Consider the following 21199-nt stretch of genomic DNA (forward strand, 5'->3'; position numbering starts at 1 on the left):
CGCCCCCGCCCCGCCCTCTCCGCCCGCAGCGGCCCCCGGCGGCGCCAGGGTCAGGTGGCAGCGGGCCCGCCCCGCGCGCGCGGCAGCTCCGTGGCGGGAGGCGCGCGGCCTGCTGTCGAGGCGAGTCGCTTTCCGGGGGCGCAGCGGATGCCTGGAGCTGTAAGAAATCCGTTGTTAAACTTCTCTGAGGAATTTATGGGTTAAAGATAGGCGCTTACGCGTGGCACTTCAGGAAGTGTTGCTGCTATTAGTGGCTGGTGGAGCTGGGTGTGAGAACCTCTGTGTGTGTATGAGAGTAGCTGCGTGAGTGTGTGTGAGAGAGTAGCTGCGTGAGTGTACGTGTGTGAGTAGCTGCGTGAGTGTGCGTGTGAGAGTAGCTGCGTGAGTGTGTTTGTGAGAGTAGCTGCGTGAGTGTGTTTGTGAGAGTAGCTGCGTGAGTGTGTGTGTGTGAGTAGCTGCGCGAGTGTATGTGTGTGAGTAGCTGCGCGAGTGTGTGTGTGTGAGTAGCTGCGCGAGTGTGTGTGTGTGAGTAGCTGCGCGAGTGTGTGTGTGAGAGTAGCTGCGTGAGTGTGTGTGAGAGTAGCTGCGCGCGAGTGTGTGTGTGAGTAGCTGCGCGCGAGTGTGTGTGTGTGTGAGAGTAGCTGCGCGCGAGTGTGTGTGTGAGAGAGTAGCTGCGCGCGAGTGTGTGTGTGAGAGTAGCTGCGCGCGAGTGTGTGTGTGAGAGTAGCTGCGCGCGAGTGTGTGTGAGAGAGTAGCTGCGCGCGAGTGTGTGTGTGAGAGAGTAGCTGCGCGCGAGTGTGTGTGTGTGAGAGAGTAGCTGCGCGCGTGTGTGTGTGAGAGAGTAGCTGCGCGCGAGTGTGTGTGAGAGAGTAGCTGCGCGCGAGTGTGTGTGAGAGAGTAGCTGCGCGCGAGTGTGTGTGAGAGAGTAGCTGCGCGCGAGTGTGTGTGAGAGAGTAGCTGCGCGCGAGTGTGTGTGAGAGAGTAGCTGCGCGCGAGTGTGTGTGAGAGAGTAGCTGCGCGCGAGTGTGTGTGAGAGAGTAGCTGCGCGCGAGTGTGTGTGAGAGAGTAGCTGCGCGCGAGTGTGTGTGTGTGAGAGAGTAGCTGCGCGCGAGTGTGTGTGTGTGAGAGAGTAGCTGCGCGTGCGGGTGTGTGAGTAGCTGCGCGCGTGTGTGAGAGTAGCGCTGTGTGTCACCGAAATTGTAGACAGTTTGGAGCCCGCTGGGAGCTTGTGTCTGTCTGGTAGTGGAAGTCTTAGTTGCAGTAAAAGCTTCCGTCTCTCGCTCGGTTTCCAGCCTTCTGATACTGAAAAAGTCAAGTGAAGAGTTAAGAGGAAATGATAAGTCAGCAGAGGATTCATGACCCGATGTGTCCTGCTGAACTTGTCCTTGCCTAAACAGACGTAGCTATTAGGAGTTAGTGCTGTGGTTAAGATCTTAAGTACACTGGTTAGAACTGTTTTTGTGGTTTGGGTAACTGCTTTGAAGACACTGCACCTGCACCAAGAGACAAGGTAAAATAGTTCAGTATAGAGGAAGACTTTGAGCCTTCATCTTCAAGACCCTCAATGAAGACCACCAGGAGACAGTGTGCAGGCCAAAGAAGGAGTGGCCGTGTTCTGAGAAATGTTCCACTTCTATAACTATATATGTGCTTTCCATGAATATGTAAGTTTATGCTCTATAAATTCCTAGTAAACTGCTCAGTGGGTGTGCATGTTGGGAGGAGCAATCCCCCACACACCCAGTGCTGAATAAACAAACACCTGCTTAATAGTCACTTTGGCTATTAGGTCATTTATTTGGAACTTTCCTGGCACCACTTCCCCCAGACCTCTTGGAGCAATTAAGGAAAACACCAGTGTAATTACTTCCTGCTTGGTTTTGTCCTTGTTACCAACATCGGTAGGTTTTGGGACAGAGGATGTGAATCCCCTCTATAAGGACAGATGAGAGGCAATTATGGCGGCAAGCAGTAGTAGCTTTCTCCTTGCTGGTGAGGTGTGGGGCTCATCTGGCTGAGGTCTGAGCGGATCAGCCAGGTGCTGTCCGTTCTGTGTAACTTGAGGCCATGCAGTGTGTGTGCTTTTAAATGGCTGAGAAAGTACTTGCTGTAAAACTAATGTAGCGTTTGCACCTCTTTGCAGTGTATTAACAACTGGCTGAGGTGTAGTGTTAAAAGGTAATGAAAGGTCTCCTCTTGCTCTTTTAAGTTGCTTTTACGTCATTGCTATGTGTTGCTGGGTTTATTATAATTTAAAATCATGTTAGTAACCAGCTTACCTAAATCTATGCAATGTGGTAAACCTAAAACTTGCACCAAGGGCCATTAATTTGGAAAATCTTTGAAATTCCTGTAAATTGAGCAGTCTCTTAGCACTAGGTAGACCTCTAACAAAAGCTAACAAATGTTTTGCAAATTGTCCTTATTGCTTTATGGTTCTTTTAAAAATTGCATGTTCTATTCAAGAGTAGTATTGGTTTTCAACAATGGGCTAAATTTTAAGTACGTTCATTTCAGTACAATGTAAGCTGCCCCTGTGGGAGGTAAGGTTTTCACCAAAAGAAGTCACCTGTACCTGTCTCTCATATGGGTACAAATAGGAATGTGTGATGCATCTTGTGTCTCATCTTCCTTTTAGATGTTGTGGTTACAGTAGCATCTAAAGTACCTTAGCAGGTTGTGTTCTTTTACTGCTTTTTTTTTTTTTTTTTTGGTAACTTGGTATGTTGTGACTCTCTGAGATTTTCAGCAGATCTTTCACACAAGGAGAAGCCTCACATAGCTTACTTGAGTCAGATGTTGCAATAGCTAGTCCTGTAATTCTCCCTGGATTTTAAGATCTTCCCAGGCTTCTTTTATTAGAAGGCTGTATTATTTTAAAACACTATTGAAGTCAGGCAGTATTTTTAAATAGGTGTTTCAGATATTTGCCTTGACCAGTGAATGCAAATGGTGCAATTTATTGGCACAAACTGAACATAGAATAATAGAAGGAAGTGTTGACTTGTAAGTACATGTTAATTCAGTAGTGTAGTATAAAATGGGTTCATAAAACTTTATTATCTTTCTTAGATGTACCCATGTACTCTTAAATTTTACTCTTTCGGGTAAGTGGTCCAGCTTGTGGAATTCTGTCTTTTCAGAAAGTGAGTGTGCATAAGACTTGTGCACTCCATTTCCAGGAATTTTCCTGTTAATTTCAAAAAGCACTAGGAAGGATTTTACCATCTGTGGATACTTCATGCTTATGCTGCTCAGTGTTTGCAGCTTAGAAAATTAAAAACACAACACTCATCTACATTTCCTGTGGATTAATATTTTCTGGATCAGTTTAAGGCTAAATAGCCCATTGAATATGTTGCAGTAGCTGTTTGTGTTGTGAAAGGGACTTGTTATTTAACATACTGCTCTTTGGTTTGGTGGCCTATATTGTAATTATTGCAGAAGAGCTGTGGCTGTATTTGCTTAGAGTACCTTTTCTTATGAGTTCTCTCTTTTTGTTTTAAACTGTGGATGATACAGCTTTGCCTGTCTGAGTTAGTGCTGATACTGGACTATGAGCCAGTTTCTGCTGGCTTAAGAATGCTGTTAGGACACTGGGGTGTCTTCCCTCCCCATGCTTTGTATGCTGACTTCTTTCAACTTACGTCATCTTGTGTCCAGAAACTTGCCACTTGAGTTGGAGCGAACATTAATCACGGTAGAGTATTTTATAGTTTCTAGGGTTATTCCAGGTCTTTTGCATAAAGCACCCCTGATGTTAGTCTAGTGTATCATGCAGATAAAATGCTGACATAAGAATTTAATTAGTTTTCAGTTTGTTTAAATCACCTTGTCAAAAGTGATAGCCCAGTATTTGACTTCCCTTTTTTACTGGAGTTTTTAAATTAAGGTGTCTAATTACTAAATCTGTTGTTTCAGATTTTCTCAAATCTGTCACACTTGTTTGGTCACAGGATTATCTCCTTGATCCTGAGTATATCTACTTACCTAACATCATTCTAGCTATTTTACCGACTTGAACTCGAAGAGAGGAGGTCTGGTGCTTTTCAGCATGAATATCAGTGAAGGGAAACTGGCTAGTATGACTGTAGCAGAGGCTATGAGACACAGTTAATGTGTAATTAGTTTTAAACAGTTAATAAAAGCAAGGCTATGGCATATAGGGAAGTGTGGTGCATGTGGTTACATTCTGTTTCATGTATTAACACCTGCAGAATGTGGCAAGTTATGCTTACCTTCCTGTGAGTCCCAAGAAAATGGGTGTTGGAGTGGAGGTGAAATAACCCAGTTCAGCGTTCCTCACTGAAGGAAATGTCGTTACAACTTGGCTACTGAGCTACTACTTCTCTGCTCACAGGACTTTAACGCATATGCATAATTCTCAGTCAGGCTATGTATTGCCAGTTCCCTTCTTGGATGGCTAGGAGATGTGATGGGAGCAATCAAGGATCATTTTTTGTAGAGATGGGAAGGAACTCATAATATTGAAGAGGGGAGCGATAAAGGGCCATAAACTTGTTGGAAACTGGGCTCCTCTGTGGTGTTTTTTTTTGCTTATTAGATAGATTAAGGCCATTCTTAGGGTTTGTACAGTTATTTCGAAGTAGCAACAGCTGTTGGAGTGCAGTATTCTCTGTTGCTGCTCTGCAAATGTTCAATGCATTTAACAAGATGTGTCTGCAGTTTTCCTTGAAATCCTTTAGTTTGGCTGGTTTGCAGTGGCCGTGAAGGAAAGCTTTAGACAAATGTTTCATTTTCTTGTATTCGTGAAAGGTTTTTCTCAATCTATTTTTCTGATGTTACCAAATCATCTAAGATCATGTAGCAGAGACTTTGTTTTGTTCTCTTGAGAAATACTTCTGATGGTTATGGATGGTGTTTATTGAGGTACATAGTTGAAATGCCTTAAGCTTGGTAAGACTTCAGAGTGATTTGTAGCTATGCAAGTATAAAAACCTATGAAAAGCATTCATGGAACCATTTATTTAGTTGCTTTATAAAGCTAAACTATTAGAGTTCTTCCGATGTCTAAAAACATCATTTGATGATTGACTTTGTACGAATGCGTGCTTTTTTCCTGGCCCAGCAAACAGTATAGCTGGTGCTGAAATGGAGTCTGAGATCTTCTTTGACAGAACCTTTTTTTCTCTTTTTTTATGGTATATGAAGATGGAATTTACAATTAAACACACATGGGATGGTTTACCTGTGAGCCATGAGCCGGTAACAATTGGGCTGAAGTCAGACAGTGCAGGACTGCTAATGGAAGTGAATGCTCCCTTCTTTAATGACCCTGCAGCACCACTTGGAGAGCCAGGGAAACCTTTTAGTAGACTGTGGGACTATGAAGGTAAGTGTAACTGTTCTGCTGCAAATATGTTTGTGTAGACACTGATGTTCTTCTGTAGTTAAGAGGTCTGGTCTTTATTTAAGAGTCTTTGAAGATTATTTTTCAAACTGATCTAATGGTTGTGAGTGTATGACATCTAATTTGTTTTCTTTGTTTACAGTACTGCTTTTAAAGATCAAATCTGAAATGTAAAGTAAAAAATTTTTCTTTCTATTATATCCTGAGTAGTCTGGGAAAGAATTTAGTTGTAATCACTACCTTGCCATCAAACAGCTCCTTAACTGTAAGCCTCATGCTATATTCAGCTGAAAACTACGCCAAACGGTATAAAGAATGATGCTCTTTTGCTAGGTGGTGAATTGTTTTTCATCACTTGCACTGCTGACGGTGAGTGGTTGTTTTAATAGTAGTGTAACAATACAAATGACCGGGAAAAGAAATGAGTATGTTATCTTACTTGGTGGCCATAAAGAAATGGAGTCCAATGAGCTGAATTGATTTCAAGAATGATGAGGTTGACTCTTCCTGATCCTGTCAACAGTACAGGCACTCAAACTTAGTTTCTGGTTTGTAAAACTGATGCAGTAACAGAGGCCTGACATATTTGAATATAAGAAAAAATTTTGGCACATATATATAAATGCATTTGCAGTAGGTAAATAGAAGTGAAATCCTAAAGATAGGTTCTACTTTTGCTTTAATAAGTAGAAAGCAATAGCTAAAATAATGTTTATTTTTATCACATTTCCAAAATCTATTGGAGAATTAGGAAGGTGTGAAACAGAAATAGCAGCTCATAAAATATGATTCAAAATTAAACCCAAGTGGAATGGGGAATATTTTTATGGTAATGATGTTTCTCTTTTCCTGTCAATACCGTAATTTTTACATGTTGCTTTGAATAATGCAAGTATTTAACATTTCCAGCAGTTCTCTACTTCCTGATAATTGAACTATTGCAATTACAGCTCTACTAAAACAGCACAGCACCTCTTTGATATTATTATACTAAATAGGCTTCTGTAAAGATAAAATGAAGTAATCAATCATATCTCATTATAATTCTAACTAAAGCTTTCTAATAATGTCATTGCTGTGAGAAACACCATTATAATTCTACTTTGTGTTTTTGAAAGATGAGTCAACAGTTAGATGTGGATTTCAGGTACACCTGGAACAGTAATCCCCTGTCCAAAGTATCAGCCATATACAGGAAAAAAACACTGAAGAGCTAAATGCTTTCTTACTGTTTCTGGGATTTAGCAGTCTGAATTATGGGGTGTGTGCTCTACTGTGAGTGTATGTTCCTCTTTTCTTTTTTTTTTCTTTTCTTTCTTTTTTTCCTTTCCTTGGTCTCTGGTGCTCTGAATCCTCAGGCCACCAGTAAACACAAGACTTCTGCACTCAAGTGCTGTATCTGGAGTGCCTGCTGTGAGTATGATTGACTGGGATCACTCTGTCTTGGTCAGCTTTGTTCACAGCAAGCATACTAGATGAAATAGCTGTGTGCGGATGCTTTTCTTACTCCTTGGACAGCTGAGATTAGCTAGTAGACTTGCCATATTTTTCTGCAGCATTGAGATGAGCATTTTCAAAGCTGGAATTTGTAAATAAAATTAGTACAATGCTTTATAAAGCTCTTTATGATGATAGGCACTAAAAATAAAAGCTCTTGAGGTTACAATTATGGCATAGCATTTTGAATGGTTAGAAAGCTGTCTGCAGCATGTACACAGCTAGTAAAGCCCTGGCACGGCACATGAAAACAATTGTTTTAGTGGAATATGAAGGTCTCAGGTTATTGCACAATATTTAATATAAAATACTGACAGCCTGGTTTGTTTGGTTTTTTTTCAGTTGTAGAAGCATTTTTCCTGAGTGACAGAACTGAACAGTATTTAGAAGTTGAACTTTGTCCGTAAGTACAGAGCTCTGAAAAAGTCACAAACATTAATTTGCATTTCCAGTCCTAATGCTTGTAGTATATATATATGAGGAAGACTAGGTACAGAAATTGTTCCTATGTGGAGAAGGTAGGTATTTGTGGCAGAACAGCACACTAATTGTGTACTATTATTTTAAGGAAATTGTGCTCTGATTTTTTGATAGTCATGGACAACACTTGTTGCTGCTGCTTTCTGGCAGAAGAAGAGTATGGAAAGTAAGTGGTCAAGTATATCATAACATACAGAAAACCTAGTTATTGTTAGGTGCCTGTTGCCTGCTTGGAAGATGTTACCTTTTTTTCCTTCCTTCCTTTAACAGGAAGAACTTCCTTTAAGGTTTGAGGTGACCAGAATGAAAACCAAATGGGAGGGTAAAGCTTATCTTCCCTGGAATTATTTTCCACCATGCACTAACAAATTCAACGCATTTGCAATTCATGGCTCAGGAGAAGAAAGAAAATATGAAGCTCTTCATCCTGTGCCTCAGCATGAACTACGGGAAGGACAGAAACCAGATTTGTAAGCATAAAATTAGCTCTTCTGTAATACAGTTTCATTGTTCTTGGAATACTTAAAGAAACCTGATCTGGTTTGCAGATTGAGTGCCACTACTATTGTAATTATACTCCTTAGCCCCAGATCCATCGGCATTGTACTTTGTATACAGCACTACGGCAGATAGCTGTAATTAGTGCTTGGTTTCTATGTTATCCCCTAGGTGCATTCAACACCATTGGCATCTGTTTTATCACCTTCCTCAGCTAAATCATAGATAGGTTGTTCTGCATTTTCCTTGCCTCCAGCACCTTCTGAAATGCCATTTAGCGTTAATTTCACCAATATATTTCCAGTAAATCTCTTCTGCTTCTCCCCTACTGTTCTAAACAACCTCACCTCTACATATGACTCCATATTATGGAAGTAATAGAAAAGGCAGATTAAATTGAGAAGTATAATAAAAGGATATCCAGTACCAACAGGAAAACTAGAATATCTTGATTTATAAATTGTGCTTTGGGCCTGTTTATTTTCTTTGACTGCGAGGCTGAGATGATTTGATAAAAACTGCTATTTTGGGCGTTTTGTGTAAATGAGCTACCTCTTGAGTTTACACTATAGTACGTAACGCAAACTTATTACTCAACATACAATGACAGCCAGGTAAGGTAAATTTTAGATAAGTTACCCCTTTTGCCTGTATTTAAGAAAAACTTAACTTCTGCAACTGTTTATTTAAAAAAAAATATCTAAGCTATTGCTAATAACTTTATCAGTTCTGTAAAAAATGGCTACCTTTATTTTTCTGTGGTAAACTGGAGAATGCCTGTAATATTTTTCAGGAAAAATACATTTCTGTTCGTTCTGTAGGACCTCTTACGAAAAAACCCTTGACTTTTTCAGACATCGGTAGCAGATGCAGTTATATGAAGAGGTTGCTCCTTACTACTTTCATTGCTCTTAGCTTGGTCTTTACTCTTATAAATTACTTCCTCCTAAGAATTCCATTTACCTTTTTAAATGATTAGTGTAGTTATCAGATGTTCTGTCTACTGTTTGGCAGTTGTTTAATGTAAATATTATTAGCAATTAACTTCACTGTCTTCCTTCTGTTGTTTCTGAATGGTAGCCCAAAAGAGAAATTCTTAGCAAAAAATGATTCTTAATGTTGAAAAGAAAATGAGACTTTAGTCTTACAGAAAAATATATTTGCTAGCTTTATAATCCTATCCAGTCTTCCTCTTCTCTGTAAGGAAAGGGTGTTCCTGTGATACAATTTTTCAATTGGTTGAGAGTTGTAAATTTTAACTCTGTTGAAGCCCAGATAAAGCAGGAGATATCACTGTGCTCTTGCTCTGACTACAGTTCCAGAAAACATAAGTTTGAGGGAGTTTAAGAAGTGAGCATTTTAACTTCCCTTTGTGCTGCGTGATACTTGTTCATAGCCGAGGATTTTGCCCCATGTTTTCCAGTATGAGATTTCTAGAAACACAGTAGTGTTTTTTATTTATAAACTCAAGTTTTGGAAAATGAACACATGGAATGCTGGTTATATTCCTGTCCAGGAGAATGTGAGAATAAAGAGTAATTAAACCTTTTGAGGACACTGCCTTTTATTAAGACACATATTACAAAACTTACAATTTTTTAAAATTATTTATTTCTCCTCTCTTTGCAGTCATCGCCTGGAACTTTTCAAAGATTTGAACCTGAAAGGACTGATGGGCGAAGATTGGAAGCAGCCTGAATCAGATATATGGAAGTCTCTCACTAATTAAATGGATTGAGGCATAAATTTTTATATCATTAAGGTTGGATGAAGCTGTATGGAAACAAATCTTCATTCTGAGCAGAGTTTGTAAATATCAGACTAGTAAGGCTTTCCTTGAAACCAAAATCGTTGATCTATCTTAAAATCAACTGTAAAGCATCTGGGCCAATTGATGCTAAATGTATGAAGTATGCAGTGGCTTGTGTTTCAATTCATGTGGGTATGGAGTTCTTCCTGTGTGCAAGGGCTAATCTGCTCCTACCAATGAAGGGGAAAAAATGTGCTAAAATTACATCTGTGTTTTCATGAGAGCTCTAAACCTGACAAGGCTAATAACTGGCTTGGAATATTTCAGTTTCCTGTAGTTGCTGAATTTCTGCTGTATTTTCACTGCTGCTTGTTTGTATCTTGGCTGTTGAATGGGATTCTTATGTGCCTGAAGTTTTTGATTGCAATCAGGAGAAAGGATGCATCCTTCAGAACAGAAAAGAATATAGCTATCATGGCATTTTGTGGCCCAGTACTTGCATTACAAGATGCTGTGGAGGTATAATACTACCTCATCCTATACCTTCCTATACTTGAAGTTTTCCCTTTCACAGTGCTGAAGGGGGAACTTAATCTCTGTTGCTTTATTAGCAGACCTTTCTGTCTCAAATTCAGTGTGGAATTTTTAGTGATATGTAGGTACAGGAGGTAAATTGACAAAAGATTTTATGTATTCCAGGAAAAGTTTCTGGGAAAAATAATGTTAAATAAAATGTTTTGATATAGTTGTGTGCCTACAAAAGCTGGTTTGTGCCAAGACCTTGTCACATCACCTTGATTCATCTCAGACGTATGAGAATTTTTTTTGCATGCCATGTAAAGTTGGAAAGAGTCTTAATTGTATGTTGCCTACATTTTCTACATATGGGCATGAATATTTTTAACAGTACTGGATACTGTTAAATTGTAACATCTAATCTGTAAACTCTCACCGAATTTACAAGTGAGATGTTCCTTTTTTGTCTAGCATAGTAAGTGCTGCTTGATTGTGGCTGCTGATTTGATTCTATATAAATTAACTTAGAGAATGGGAAGCTTACCCAATCTGAAAAATAGGTGATTTTAAAAGCAAACTTTGATTTAGTTCAGAATGAGGATTCAGACTAAGACATGGTCTGCAGTCCTTTGCTAGAAAGAGCACTTCCTGTATCCTGTTGTAATGTCATCATCACAGGGTACAAACTGGTCATGTTCTCTGGTTTTGTGATAAGGGTTGTTTTGTGAGTCTGAGAAAATATGGCTTAGTCATAGCTGAGGGAGTATCTTTCAGGACTTATGCCCCGAGCGTCTGGTGTTGGGTCTCATCCTTTTGTGTAGCATTTTCTGCTGAGTAGCTTGGAATCCTACAAGTTCCTGGGACGAGCTGGTCGTCTTGTATGTAGTCTAACATCCTGCTCAAAGCAGGGCTGTTGTTGAAGCTGGATGAGTTTGCTCAGGACTTTGTCGAGTCTTGAGTAACTCGAAAGATGGAGCTTCAAATGCTCTGGGCAGCCTGTTTCAATACTCAGGTAGCTCTGTTATGAAAACTTAGCTAATTGCCATTTCCTATGTTGCAACTTCTATCCATTGCCTTTTGTCCTTCTGCTGTGTGTCTTCAAGAAGAGTGACTTTCTGTAACTACCGATTAGGTAACTGAACGTAACTGTTGGCTCCCCGTGGATTTCTTTAAATGTTGTCATTCTCTGTTTGCCTTTCATGAATCTCATTAGTAAGCACCTTCCAGTCAGATAATACTGGCAGACAACTTAAAAGTGTAACTTGGGTTGTAACTCAGAGGCAGCAATGCTCCCAGGCCTTTCTTGTTTATTTAGTTGGTAAATGATTCTAAAAATCTTCTGTGTAGCTTTAGACACCAAAGTGCTTGTAAAGTTTTACACAAGACTCTGGTCTCCAAGTCATATTACTAAAAGAATTCTCTGTTCTCTTCTGAGCTTGTATGCAATAATAACCGTAGTCTGATGGTCATGTTTTCACTACTATCTTAAAATCTAACCCTACTTGTAAGTTCTGCCTGAGGAGAAAAGTTGGGAATACCCTGCCTTTGTGAAGAACATCTCAGTGTGATTAATATAAGAGATAGACTGTTACTTCAGAAGTTTTGTTTGCCTTTAGGTTCACTCTTTGTGCTTTCTGTTTTATAGAACTGTACTTCCAAATTTAAGGGTATTAGTTTTTTTCAGATGCAGGCTTTGGCATATCATTGCACTCAGCCATCCGATTGGTTTTGCTCTCTTTTAATTAGACACTATGGATTCCTTGCTATAAAGTGCCATCTGTTGAAAATTACAAGTATTGTACATTCAGTTGTTTGCCTTCTTTCTACCTTCAATCCATGTAGTTTTCTAAAGAATGACATCTGTCTGAAATACTGAATAATCCAATAAATGTTGATTAAAAACATCTAGATACTGACATCTTAAAGCTGCTTTTGAAATTTCAAATGCAAAAAACCTACTTTCACTAAGCTTTCAGATTTTGTTTTAAACAGTTAGTCACAAAAGCGCATGCAAAGGTCCAAAATGAGTTTACTATTTTTCTTACAAAGGTTGTTTTCATGTGTTGAATGGCATTTTGTATGTAAAGGATGGTAAATCAAATTATTTATTCACAGGCTTAATCTCATATTCATTCCCCCTTCAAACCGACTACTTCAGATTTGACTTTGGATGCAAATTATAAACTTTGAGGGAAATAGATTACTTTCCCTAAACAAGCTATTTAAAGTAAAGTAATTGTCTCTGCAGTACAAAATGTAATGCTAGAAGCTTCTGAAAAAGGGAATTATCATACAGAGTTTATTCAAGGCACATGCTACTCCACACTGCTGTCAGTTGGTTCACTTTTCTAAGCTTTAAGAGTCTGTTTGAAATGTAAGTGCTGGCTTTCATCAGGTTTCTGTACGGGTTCATGGAGTGCAGAGTTGGAACCTGTGCACTGACTTGTTTCTAAAGGTTTAAAGTTAAATTAATCCCTTAGTAGAAACTTACTGTAGGAGGGAGTCTCTACATAAGGTGTGTGTTAGATGGAAGCACAGTGACTTGGCAGATAGTAGTGAATTCATGGCTCATCAATGAACAATGCAATGCCTGCCAGCATCACTTCAAGCTCCCAGGACTTTGCAGAGACAGGTATCAGTGTTTGCCAAGATGACTAGCTAGTTAGTCTGTAGCGCTCTTGCTCTGATCTGCTTTTAACCAGGCCTTGTTTTTCACTGTGGAGTACAGTTGTAGCCTGTCTTTCTTGAATTGCCTCTTTTTTGATGACATGAGGAAAAGACAAACTCTGTTCTGCATGAGTTCCATTTAAGTACATGTTCATTAATTATTAATCCTGGTATAGAAGGAATGTGATTCAATCCAGTCTAGCTCAGTGTGTGTGTGTGTATAAACATGCACACATATATATAGGCATTCAGTATTGTATGTCAGATTTGTATCAAGAATAATACAAGTAAATTCTCTAAATTGTCTCACTGGATATACTTTATGTAGGATATCAATTTAATAAAATGCAGAACTGCATGATAGAAAGGACTTTATCCACAAATCCATTTCACTTCGAAATGGATTTAAACACTTCAACCCTGTGAGCACTTCTTATCCTTTGCTTCCTTAAAAAAAATAATAAAAAAAACCCCCAGCCTGTCTTGTAAATGATTCCTGTGGATAATATTTGCCCTTGTGCCTGTGATATCATGTGACATACTGAGTCTAAGATGCGGGAATTTTATTACTTCGGAAATGGAGGAATACCCACTGGGGAGTGCAGAGTGTTTGATTTTTTTTAATTTATTTTTTTATTTTTAGCCCTGCAAAGGTTTCAGGTAACCTTGAGTGTGACATTTTCACACATGAAAATGTCAGTGTCATGGCAATTGTTAATTATTTTATGGTATTTAGCCAGAATTCCTAAGGAAATGAGGCTGTTGGCTTATCACTACCTTCTTGCCTTTCTGGCAATGTTGTCATCACCTTTTCCCCCATTTCCACAACGATTTTTAAATCCATTAGCCAATTTCAGATTAATAGGAGGAATAGACAGCCTCAAAAGATACTGGCTTCTTGCAGAATGTGTAGACATGAACAACTGCAGGCAGTTCCTCACTATACCACCCCAAACTGAGAAAAAGGAGAGAGCATCTTTTAGCCATTACCCTGTGGTTGTACTGCCCAGTACTTGAAGCAGTTGTTGCATGCTTAACTTCAGCTGTAGTACATACAACCACGTACCTTTAGACTTTGATTAGGAAACTGGGAAATGTGTGGAACTTAAAGGATGTGAGGTGCTGTCACAAACCTATGCTCTAGTTATCTTGAAGTAAGAAGCTTAGGAGGCAAGAGTGTATGTGTAAAATACAATTATATGAGGAGCCATGTTTTGTTAGTCCTGCTGCTAACATGTAAATATCCAATCATGTTTTCAGCGCTGCCTTTTTTTTTTCTTTTTTTGCCTTCCTCTGAAACTTGATGAAATAATTGCCCTGTTCCTGTCCTTTTTTTCAGGAGAAGATACCACACAGAGTAGTCATTGGATGGAGTTTCCACAAGTTTAAAGTTTAAAGCCAGGGTTAGTTGAAAACGTAAGGATTTGTCATTGCTTCTGAAAATACACTTCTGGTTGAATTAATTTTCTTATTCAGTAGGTTCTGTTTTAAGAATGTTGATCCTAAAGAGAAGCAGAATGTGAGCTTGAGAACACTGCTCTTAATTAAAATTCTAATTGAAGTAATGGATATATTTCTATTGCTTACATGGTGCTCAATACCTATAGGCTTTTTTTCCAACGTGGCCAGATAATTTAGCAGAAGCTTTTAGCTATTTTTATATTCTGCTACCACACCCCTTCCCCACCCCCCCCACCCCCGTTTATAGATCAGTAGAATTATCTGTCTTAATATACACTAATGTGATACTTGATTTACTAAGTTTAATAAAATACTGAGCTGTTTTGCTGTAACATTTTTTTTTTCAAATCTTCTTAGTAAATACTGGAGCAGTTGAGGCAGAATGCACGTTTGGATAGTTGCAGCATCTTGCAAGATGATCAGACTAGATAACCTGGAAAATAAAAATACTGAGCTTCCTAAATGAAGAATTCACCTGTTAGGAGAACTTAGAATTTTGGAAAGAAACCTTGTAAGTGCATTTCTAAGCTTCTTTTGATAGTATGTTTATTATTTATGAACTTCAACATGAAAACTAGAATTCTACATGAGTCAATCCTCCTTATGTCAGTGAATATTTATATAGTTGGTGCTTGAAAACATCTTATGACTGCACTGCCAAAGACCTTGTTTTTTATGCTTCTTGCCACTAGGTGGAAGAAGAAGGTTATCGAAACTATGCCTTGGTGTTACCAGCCTAGTTATCCTTAACCAGACCCATTCATTCTTACTATATTTTTGATTTTAGAAAAAAAAATGTTTCACTCAGGCTGATGGTAGCTTATTTAGATTTTTTTGAGGCATCTTTATCAAAAGAAACACTATGCCATACTGTGTATTTACATTTTTTTTTCCTTTTCCTACAGTAGTATTTATGTAAATAATTCTGAGACAAAATTAACAGAAGATAAATTCTATGAGATGTCAGTCTGAACTATAAAAGATAGTGTTGTGATATGCAAATTATCTGAATATTCTTTTGGTTTGAATATTCTTGTTTTTTGGGTTTTTTTCTATATGTCTGGGATATTCTCTTGCAAAATTTCCAAAACCACTATATTTAATTCTGAAGGAATACTGCTTTTAAATACAGCTTGCTTTGTAAGAGGTGATGCACCCCTTAAAACCGGGGTCCTCAAACTTTTTAAACAGGGGGCCGGCACGTAGATCAAGTGGCAGGAAGTAATCTGTGGCTGCTTGGTTTCCCCCCCCAACCCCTGCTGGGGTGTGTGTGTGTGTAAATACCGGGGGCCGGATTGAGGGCCCTGGGGGAACATATCTGGCCCACAGGCCATAGTTTGAGGACCCCTGCCTTAAAGGGTGAGGCTTGGGTGGTACGAACTCTGTGAAAATTAGAGAATAATGTGAAACAACGTGAAAACTGGAGCTTAAGAGGGACAGAAAGTTGTTGTTCTTCGATACAAAAATGCAAAAATAAAGTTGTCTTCAAACAAAACTTGTGGGGCAATGTGTCCTACTGGCAGAAGTGGTTTGTGTCTTAAATGGAGCAACTTAGGCTGTCAGGTATGGTAGGTGACAAAATCTTAACACCGCATAATGGGTTCTTTTTAATGCAAAAGATCTGGATGGAAGTAAAATTTTGCTGATGTCTTTGCACAGTTTTTAATAATTTTCTCTCATATGCCAGGTCAGATGGTAGAGCTAGTAAACTAACTTTGTGCTGGATTATGTGTTGTGCTTGCCATGGCTGACATAGCTACTGTATTATCTGTTCTAGTTAACTCATTAGAAATGCGAGTCTGTTAATATTCATACTGCCCAGCACTATGATGATACAATACCGATGCATGTGATGTTAAGTACTATGTTGCTTGCTATTTCTTTTTCCCAGGCTCAGGTGTTTTGTGCCTCTGAAAGGCACAGCATGGAACGTTTGTTGTATTTAAAATTCTGACCACGTGAAATACTTTCAAAATACGAACAGCACAGTGCATAATTTGCAGCACGTAAAATGTAAAACTATTCTTTCACAGTGCCAGAACCATCTCTAAAGTGATCTTCGTTGCACTTAATTATGGTACATTTATAATAATGCTATTGAAGTTTGATAGTTAACCTGCATTTATTTTATTGAGGATTCCTTCCGTTTGCTTTCAGTGAGTGCTGTGGTTAACTCGTGTCTCTGAACAGTGCTTCAGCAAAAGTACTAGGAAGTGCTTTATGCCTGATTATAGAACCCTTATTTACACTGGTTGTATAAACAGCTATACACATGCTCATACAAATAGTCCCAGTGAGATCAATGCAACAGTTAACATAAACTGTATTGCAGTTATGCCTTTTTCCATCTACTTGTCTATCTGTTGAAATTAGTATCAGTATTATCCGGAGAATTCAATTCTAGGAGCTGGTTCTATCCAAGCATACTGCTTGTTTTCTTTATTCTGGTTTAAAACAAGCAAAAGCCTTAGCCTCAGGTTCTGTGGGAAAGTTTTAAGTGATGGTTCAGGAGGCACTGTTTATATCTGCACTAGCTATGAACATACCAAAATACCTTCATGATTAATTTTCAGGAATGATGCTATAGACTACCACTGAGTATGTGTGTAAATACCTTTTGCCAGTTAGTAGTTTCTTTGCAAATACGAATGCATTCTTACACCTATGGTAAATCAGAACTAACTAAATTGTGTTAAAATAGCGCCGAGATAAAATCTAAATTACTGTGCCTTTGCTGCTATTTTAAAACCAACCTAGCCAGGCCAGTTCAGTGGCTTTCTTGGAATACGCAACGGATTCTTGAGGAAGAAAAAAAAAAAAAAGGAATTTTCAGATGTCACCTTTTTAAAATACAGAACTTCCCTCTGTAGAACACATTTTTTGCCAGTTTAATCTTGTCTTTCATTTAATGAGTTCGTTCTCTTGAACTCAGTCACTGCAGGCTGTGAAGTTTATATCTTGGTGCCTGTAGTAGCTGTCATAAAATTATTCATCTCTTTAATTCTACGGCATGTAATTGGTTCACTTTCTTCTTACTGCTGAGTTTGCTTCCATCAGCAAATTAAACACTTTGGAAACTGGTACTTTCTCAGTGTTTTATAGCTTAAACAAGCCATGGTATCTATATTTAATTGTGCTGGCACTTTAAATAATTGGTTCTTGTTTTAAAGTTGCATATTACTTTCCTAAATGTTAACAGGGTGGTCTGTAACCTCTTAAGCCAGGTATGTGCTACAAACCTTTTTTAATTTCAGCAAAATACTTAGCTGTTTCAGAGGAAGGTAGTTCATGATGTCAGAAGACAGAAATGTAGTCTTGCATCACTGTAAATTCTTAGGACTTAAAGAATGAAATTTTGAGACTTGGTGAGAGGTCCGTATTATTGTTAGGAGTCTTTTGTAATCTCTGTGAAACAGCTTTTCAGAAACTTCCAAAGAGTTTTTTGCAGCTTGGCAGGTGAATTTTGTGAAGATTCTGCTCTGAGTAGGAATACACCACTGGCAGGTAGATTTGCCAGGCTTACTTGTGCAACGTTGAGTGGTCTTTCTGCCTCCCAGTGACAGATTATGTGGTGTGGAATGCTCTTAATTTTATTTTTTTATGTGCACCTACTGGATAGGCTAGGGCTGTCTTCAGCCTGGAAGAGGTGGTTTGAGGATGTGGTAGAGGGCTACAAATTGCTGTATGGAGTTTCGATGGGTGAAACTGTAAAGAGAAGCTGGATGGGGGATGACTTGGATGGACCATCATATGAAGGTAGTGTGCGCTATGCTCTGAGCAGACAGGTGGTACTGAGCATAACACTGTTGTCACCGTGTGTTTGGGAAGTTTCTGTGGACTCAGTGGGAGACTAGGAAAGGTACTTGGAAGAAACTTAAAGTGAAGGTTCTGAAGTATATAAAATCAGGTTAAAGACATTTCCCCAGCTGAAAATGGGAGGTTGGGAGTGTAGTAGGATGGGCATATGCTTTCTTTACTGCTGGCTCTCAACCTTCTTTAAGCATCTGCTTACAGATAAAGGCCACTGTGCTAGATGGATTCTTGGTCTGAAACACTGTAGCTAGTCTTGTACTTGAAATCCAGCTGAAGGAGTTGTAATTCCCTGCAATTGTTTCTCCATAGTTATAAGTTATACTAGAACTGTGTGTTACAACTGAGGGGTCAAGCAGCTCTTCTTGCTGCTGTTATCAAAAATCTCATGCTGAACCAAGTTAATGAGAAGTGGAAGAAGAAAGCTGCCAGAATTCTGCAAATGGGGAAGCTCAGTCTTAGCTGTTGTGGGATGAGTGTGAACAGTGAAATGAAGAGGGGATGGGAAATGCAGGGTGGGACATGGAGCTATGAAGGAAGACTAATTCTGGGAAAAGGATATGAAATGCAACAGCAGCTGGACAAGAAAACAGAAAGGGATGTCTGGGGATACATGGTTGAAGAACTAAGGCAAGGTAAGGGAGAGCATACTTGGCATGGCAAAAATTTCAGGAGAGTCAAGAGAAGGAGCTTTGAGGGAAAAGAGGAAATGGAGATAGGGCGGGGGGTGGGGAGCGGGGAGAAAAAGAAAAGAATAAAGCTCAGTGGCTTCTACATGTTGTTCTCTTTAGAGCCGAGGATACTTTCACATCCTGTTGCTGTTAGCAGATCACCATGAAAGTCAAGTGCTAAATTTGTATTTTGTAGTCTGGTGGACCATGAAGAACGTAACTAGCCTTTCATTGCTATTGCTTTTAACCTGATTACTAAAGTAGTGGAGACTTTAACCTGATGAATAAAGTTGTAGAGGTGGAATGTGAGGCAGAATGGGAGTACAGTTAGTGGTCAGTTGTGAAAAGTTAGGTTTCAATAACTTGGCAAATATATAAAAATTGTGTGTCAGAGGCAGAAATACAATTCTGTTTATCAGGATATCATTCAAGTTACTGAACTGTCATCCCATCTGTTTGGTTTGGTGTTTTGTTTGTTCTGGGTATTCTTCCCAGCTTCTGCAACAAATGCAGAAATATCGCTGGTAACAAATTAATTCCCTGCACGCTGTCCATCGTGTGAAATGAAAGTACAGAATACATGTGGCAGTTCATGTGGTATGTGTAGTTCAGTATGGTGTGGGATCATGCAATCGTAGACAAGAAACTAAATACGAAATAGTTAAGGCTGCAGAGTACTTTGTCACTTCTGAACTCGAGTTGTTTATGCCACAGTGGCTTTTTATGCTCCTTTATTATTTATGATGGATCCCTTCAGTCACTGCTACAGACTCTTTTGCTATGAGGACAATAGGTAAAGGACACCAGTCTGTATATCACAAATCACTATTCAAACTAGTGTTAATCATATTTTCCTTACATTAAACGAATCTGGCTATCTTTGAATTTTTAAATTATTGGTATAATCCATGTGTAAGGAACTGACATATTGATAATTGCCTTAAATGTTGCTTAGTGCACAAATTCAAATGGAGCTGGTGCAAAATTCTGCTCAAATTGGAGAGGAGCTGAAATGAGCTGCAGCTGCAAAGTGAGCCACTGTTGCCTAACTTGGTAACTCCAAAGTGGTACAGGATGATTCCGTTCTAGAATCTTTAGGTCTCATGGAGGTGAGATCTAGCTAGTGCTTCCTGAAAGAAACTTCTGTGGTAACAAAAGGCAACTGCTCATGTGCAGAGCAAGGGTTGCCAGAACCCCTCACGTCCACCTATGTGGACCCCGTGCAACCACCGCTTGCATGTTGAGCTTGCACAGACAAGACCACACCCACCCTCACTTTGTATGTGAACAAGGAGGTGTCCTCTCGAGAGCATGAAACCCAAACTGATGAAAGCACGGGTGGGACCCCCACAACCAAGACACCCAGGGTCAAGAGGACCAGTGGGATGCCGCTGGATCCATGTGGTGATGATAGCTCTTCTCTCTCTCTGCCCACCCCCTTTCTCCTCTCTTCTCTTTCTTTTTATTGCATAGTGGTGAGATCGAAGTAACAATGTGTGGGACAGGGCTTGCTTCTCCGCCCAGTGATCACCATTGAGCTATTGTATCTAATCATTTGTCTTATATTTTGTATTAATAAATCATAAAACTGGTTGGTTGGTGTCATTTCACCTTAGTTCAGTCCAAGGGTATAAGGGTATTGCGAGCTTCCTTGTTGGTTCCAAGGGGAAGGAAGTCATCCTAAATGACTCCTTTTGAGTCCTGACACTGTATAGAGAGGAAGAGAGTCAAATCTTCCTCTAAGGGACCTCATACTTCAAACTATGTCAGGTCACGTAGTAATATTATTCTTCAGGTAGGAAACAGTGATGTTATCTATACAGATACTACTGATGAGATGGTTGTTAGTGAAATCTTTGGGATAAAAGATGGTTTTGAAAGTTGAGTGCAGGCTGCTGCTCAAAAGGGAGCACCTTTATCTTGTCTGTGTCTCTGGTTTGATATCCCTTCTATGGTCACAGCAGTACTTTTTCCAGCCAGGAGGTGAGTCAATATAGACAACAACTCCAGCTATAAAGAAGCATATATGCCCCTTCCCTACCTAACCCTGACCCCAGGTCCTCTCTCTGAAAGCAGAAAACCAACACCAAGACACCTGCAAAACCCTTAAACCAAAATAGAATTCAGGTGAATGATTATTGACATAAAGAAAGGAACATAGACACTGACATTGGGTCAGGAAAAAGGGCTAACTACTGCAGTTTATATACTGGAAGTTCCTTCAGACATGAGTTCATTTCCACATGTTGCATCTCTGAGGTGTCAAAACTTATTGAGATTTAGCATTCAGGACTGGAAAAGAATATATGAGCTAATGAGTAGTGGAAATTTATTTTTTTTTATTTCTGCACCTGGTTAGGTAGTTTTAATAGAGAATTAAATTGACTGCTTTCCATCTCAGTTAATCTGTGGATCTGATGCTTTGGGTGAGGCTCTCCAGATTAATTAGCAGGTTTAGAAAATGATATAGGGAAAAGT

The 21199-nt window shown here is 39.3% G+C and overlaps 1 protein-coding gene across 2 annotated transcripts; it reads left to right on the forward strand.

Annotated features, from left to right (window-relative positions):
• Positions 1 to 30: 30 nt before the first annotated feature.
• On the forward strand, positions 31 to 12016 carry C1H4orf33 (chromosome 1 C4orf33 homolog). Of its 2 annotated transcripts, XM_040616535.1 has the most exons (7): positions 69 to 159; positions 2144 to 2178; positions 5173 to 5353; positions 7211 to 7271; positions 7463 to 7514; positions 7619 to 7818; positions 9476 to 12016. In XM_040616535.1, exons 3-7 carry the CDS (start codon positions 5173 to 5175, stop codon positions 9573 to 9575), a joined length of 594 nt encoding a protein of 197 aa, XP_040472469.1. In that variant the 5' UTR covers positions 69 to 159; positions 2144 to 2178; the 3' UTR covers positions 9576 to 12016. The 2 variants fall into 2 exon arrangements, with proteins under 2 accessions (XP_040472384.1, XP_040472469.1); XM_040616450.1 differs by lacking the exon at positions 2144 to 2178 and having other exon boundaries at positions 31 to 159.
• Positions 12017 to 21199: the final 9183 nt, after the last annotated feature.

This window comes from Falco naumanni, chromosome 1, assembly GCF_017639655.2.
Source record: "Falco naumanni isolate bFalNau1 chromosome 1, bFalNau1.pat, whole genome shotgun sequence".
Lineage (NCBI taxonomy): Eukaryota > Metazoa > Chordata > Aves > Falconiformes > Falconidae > Falco > Falco naumanni.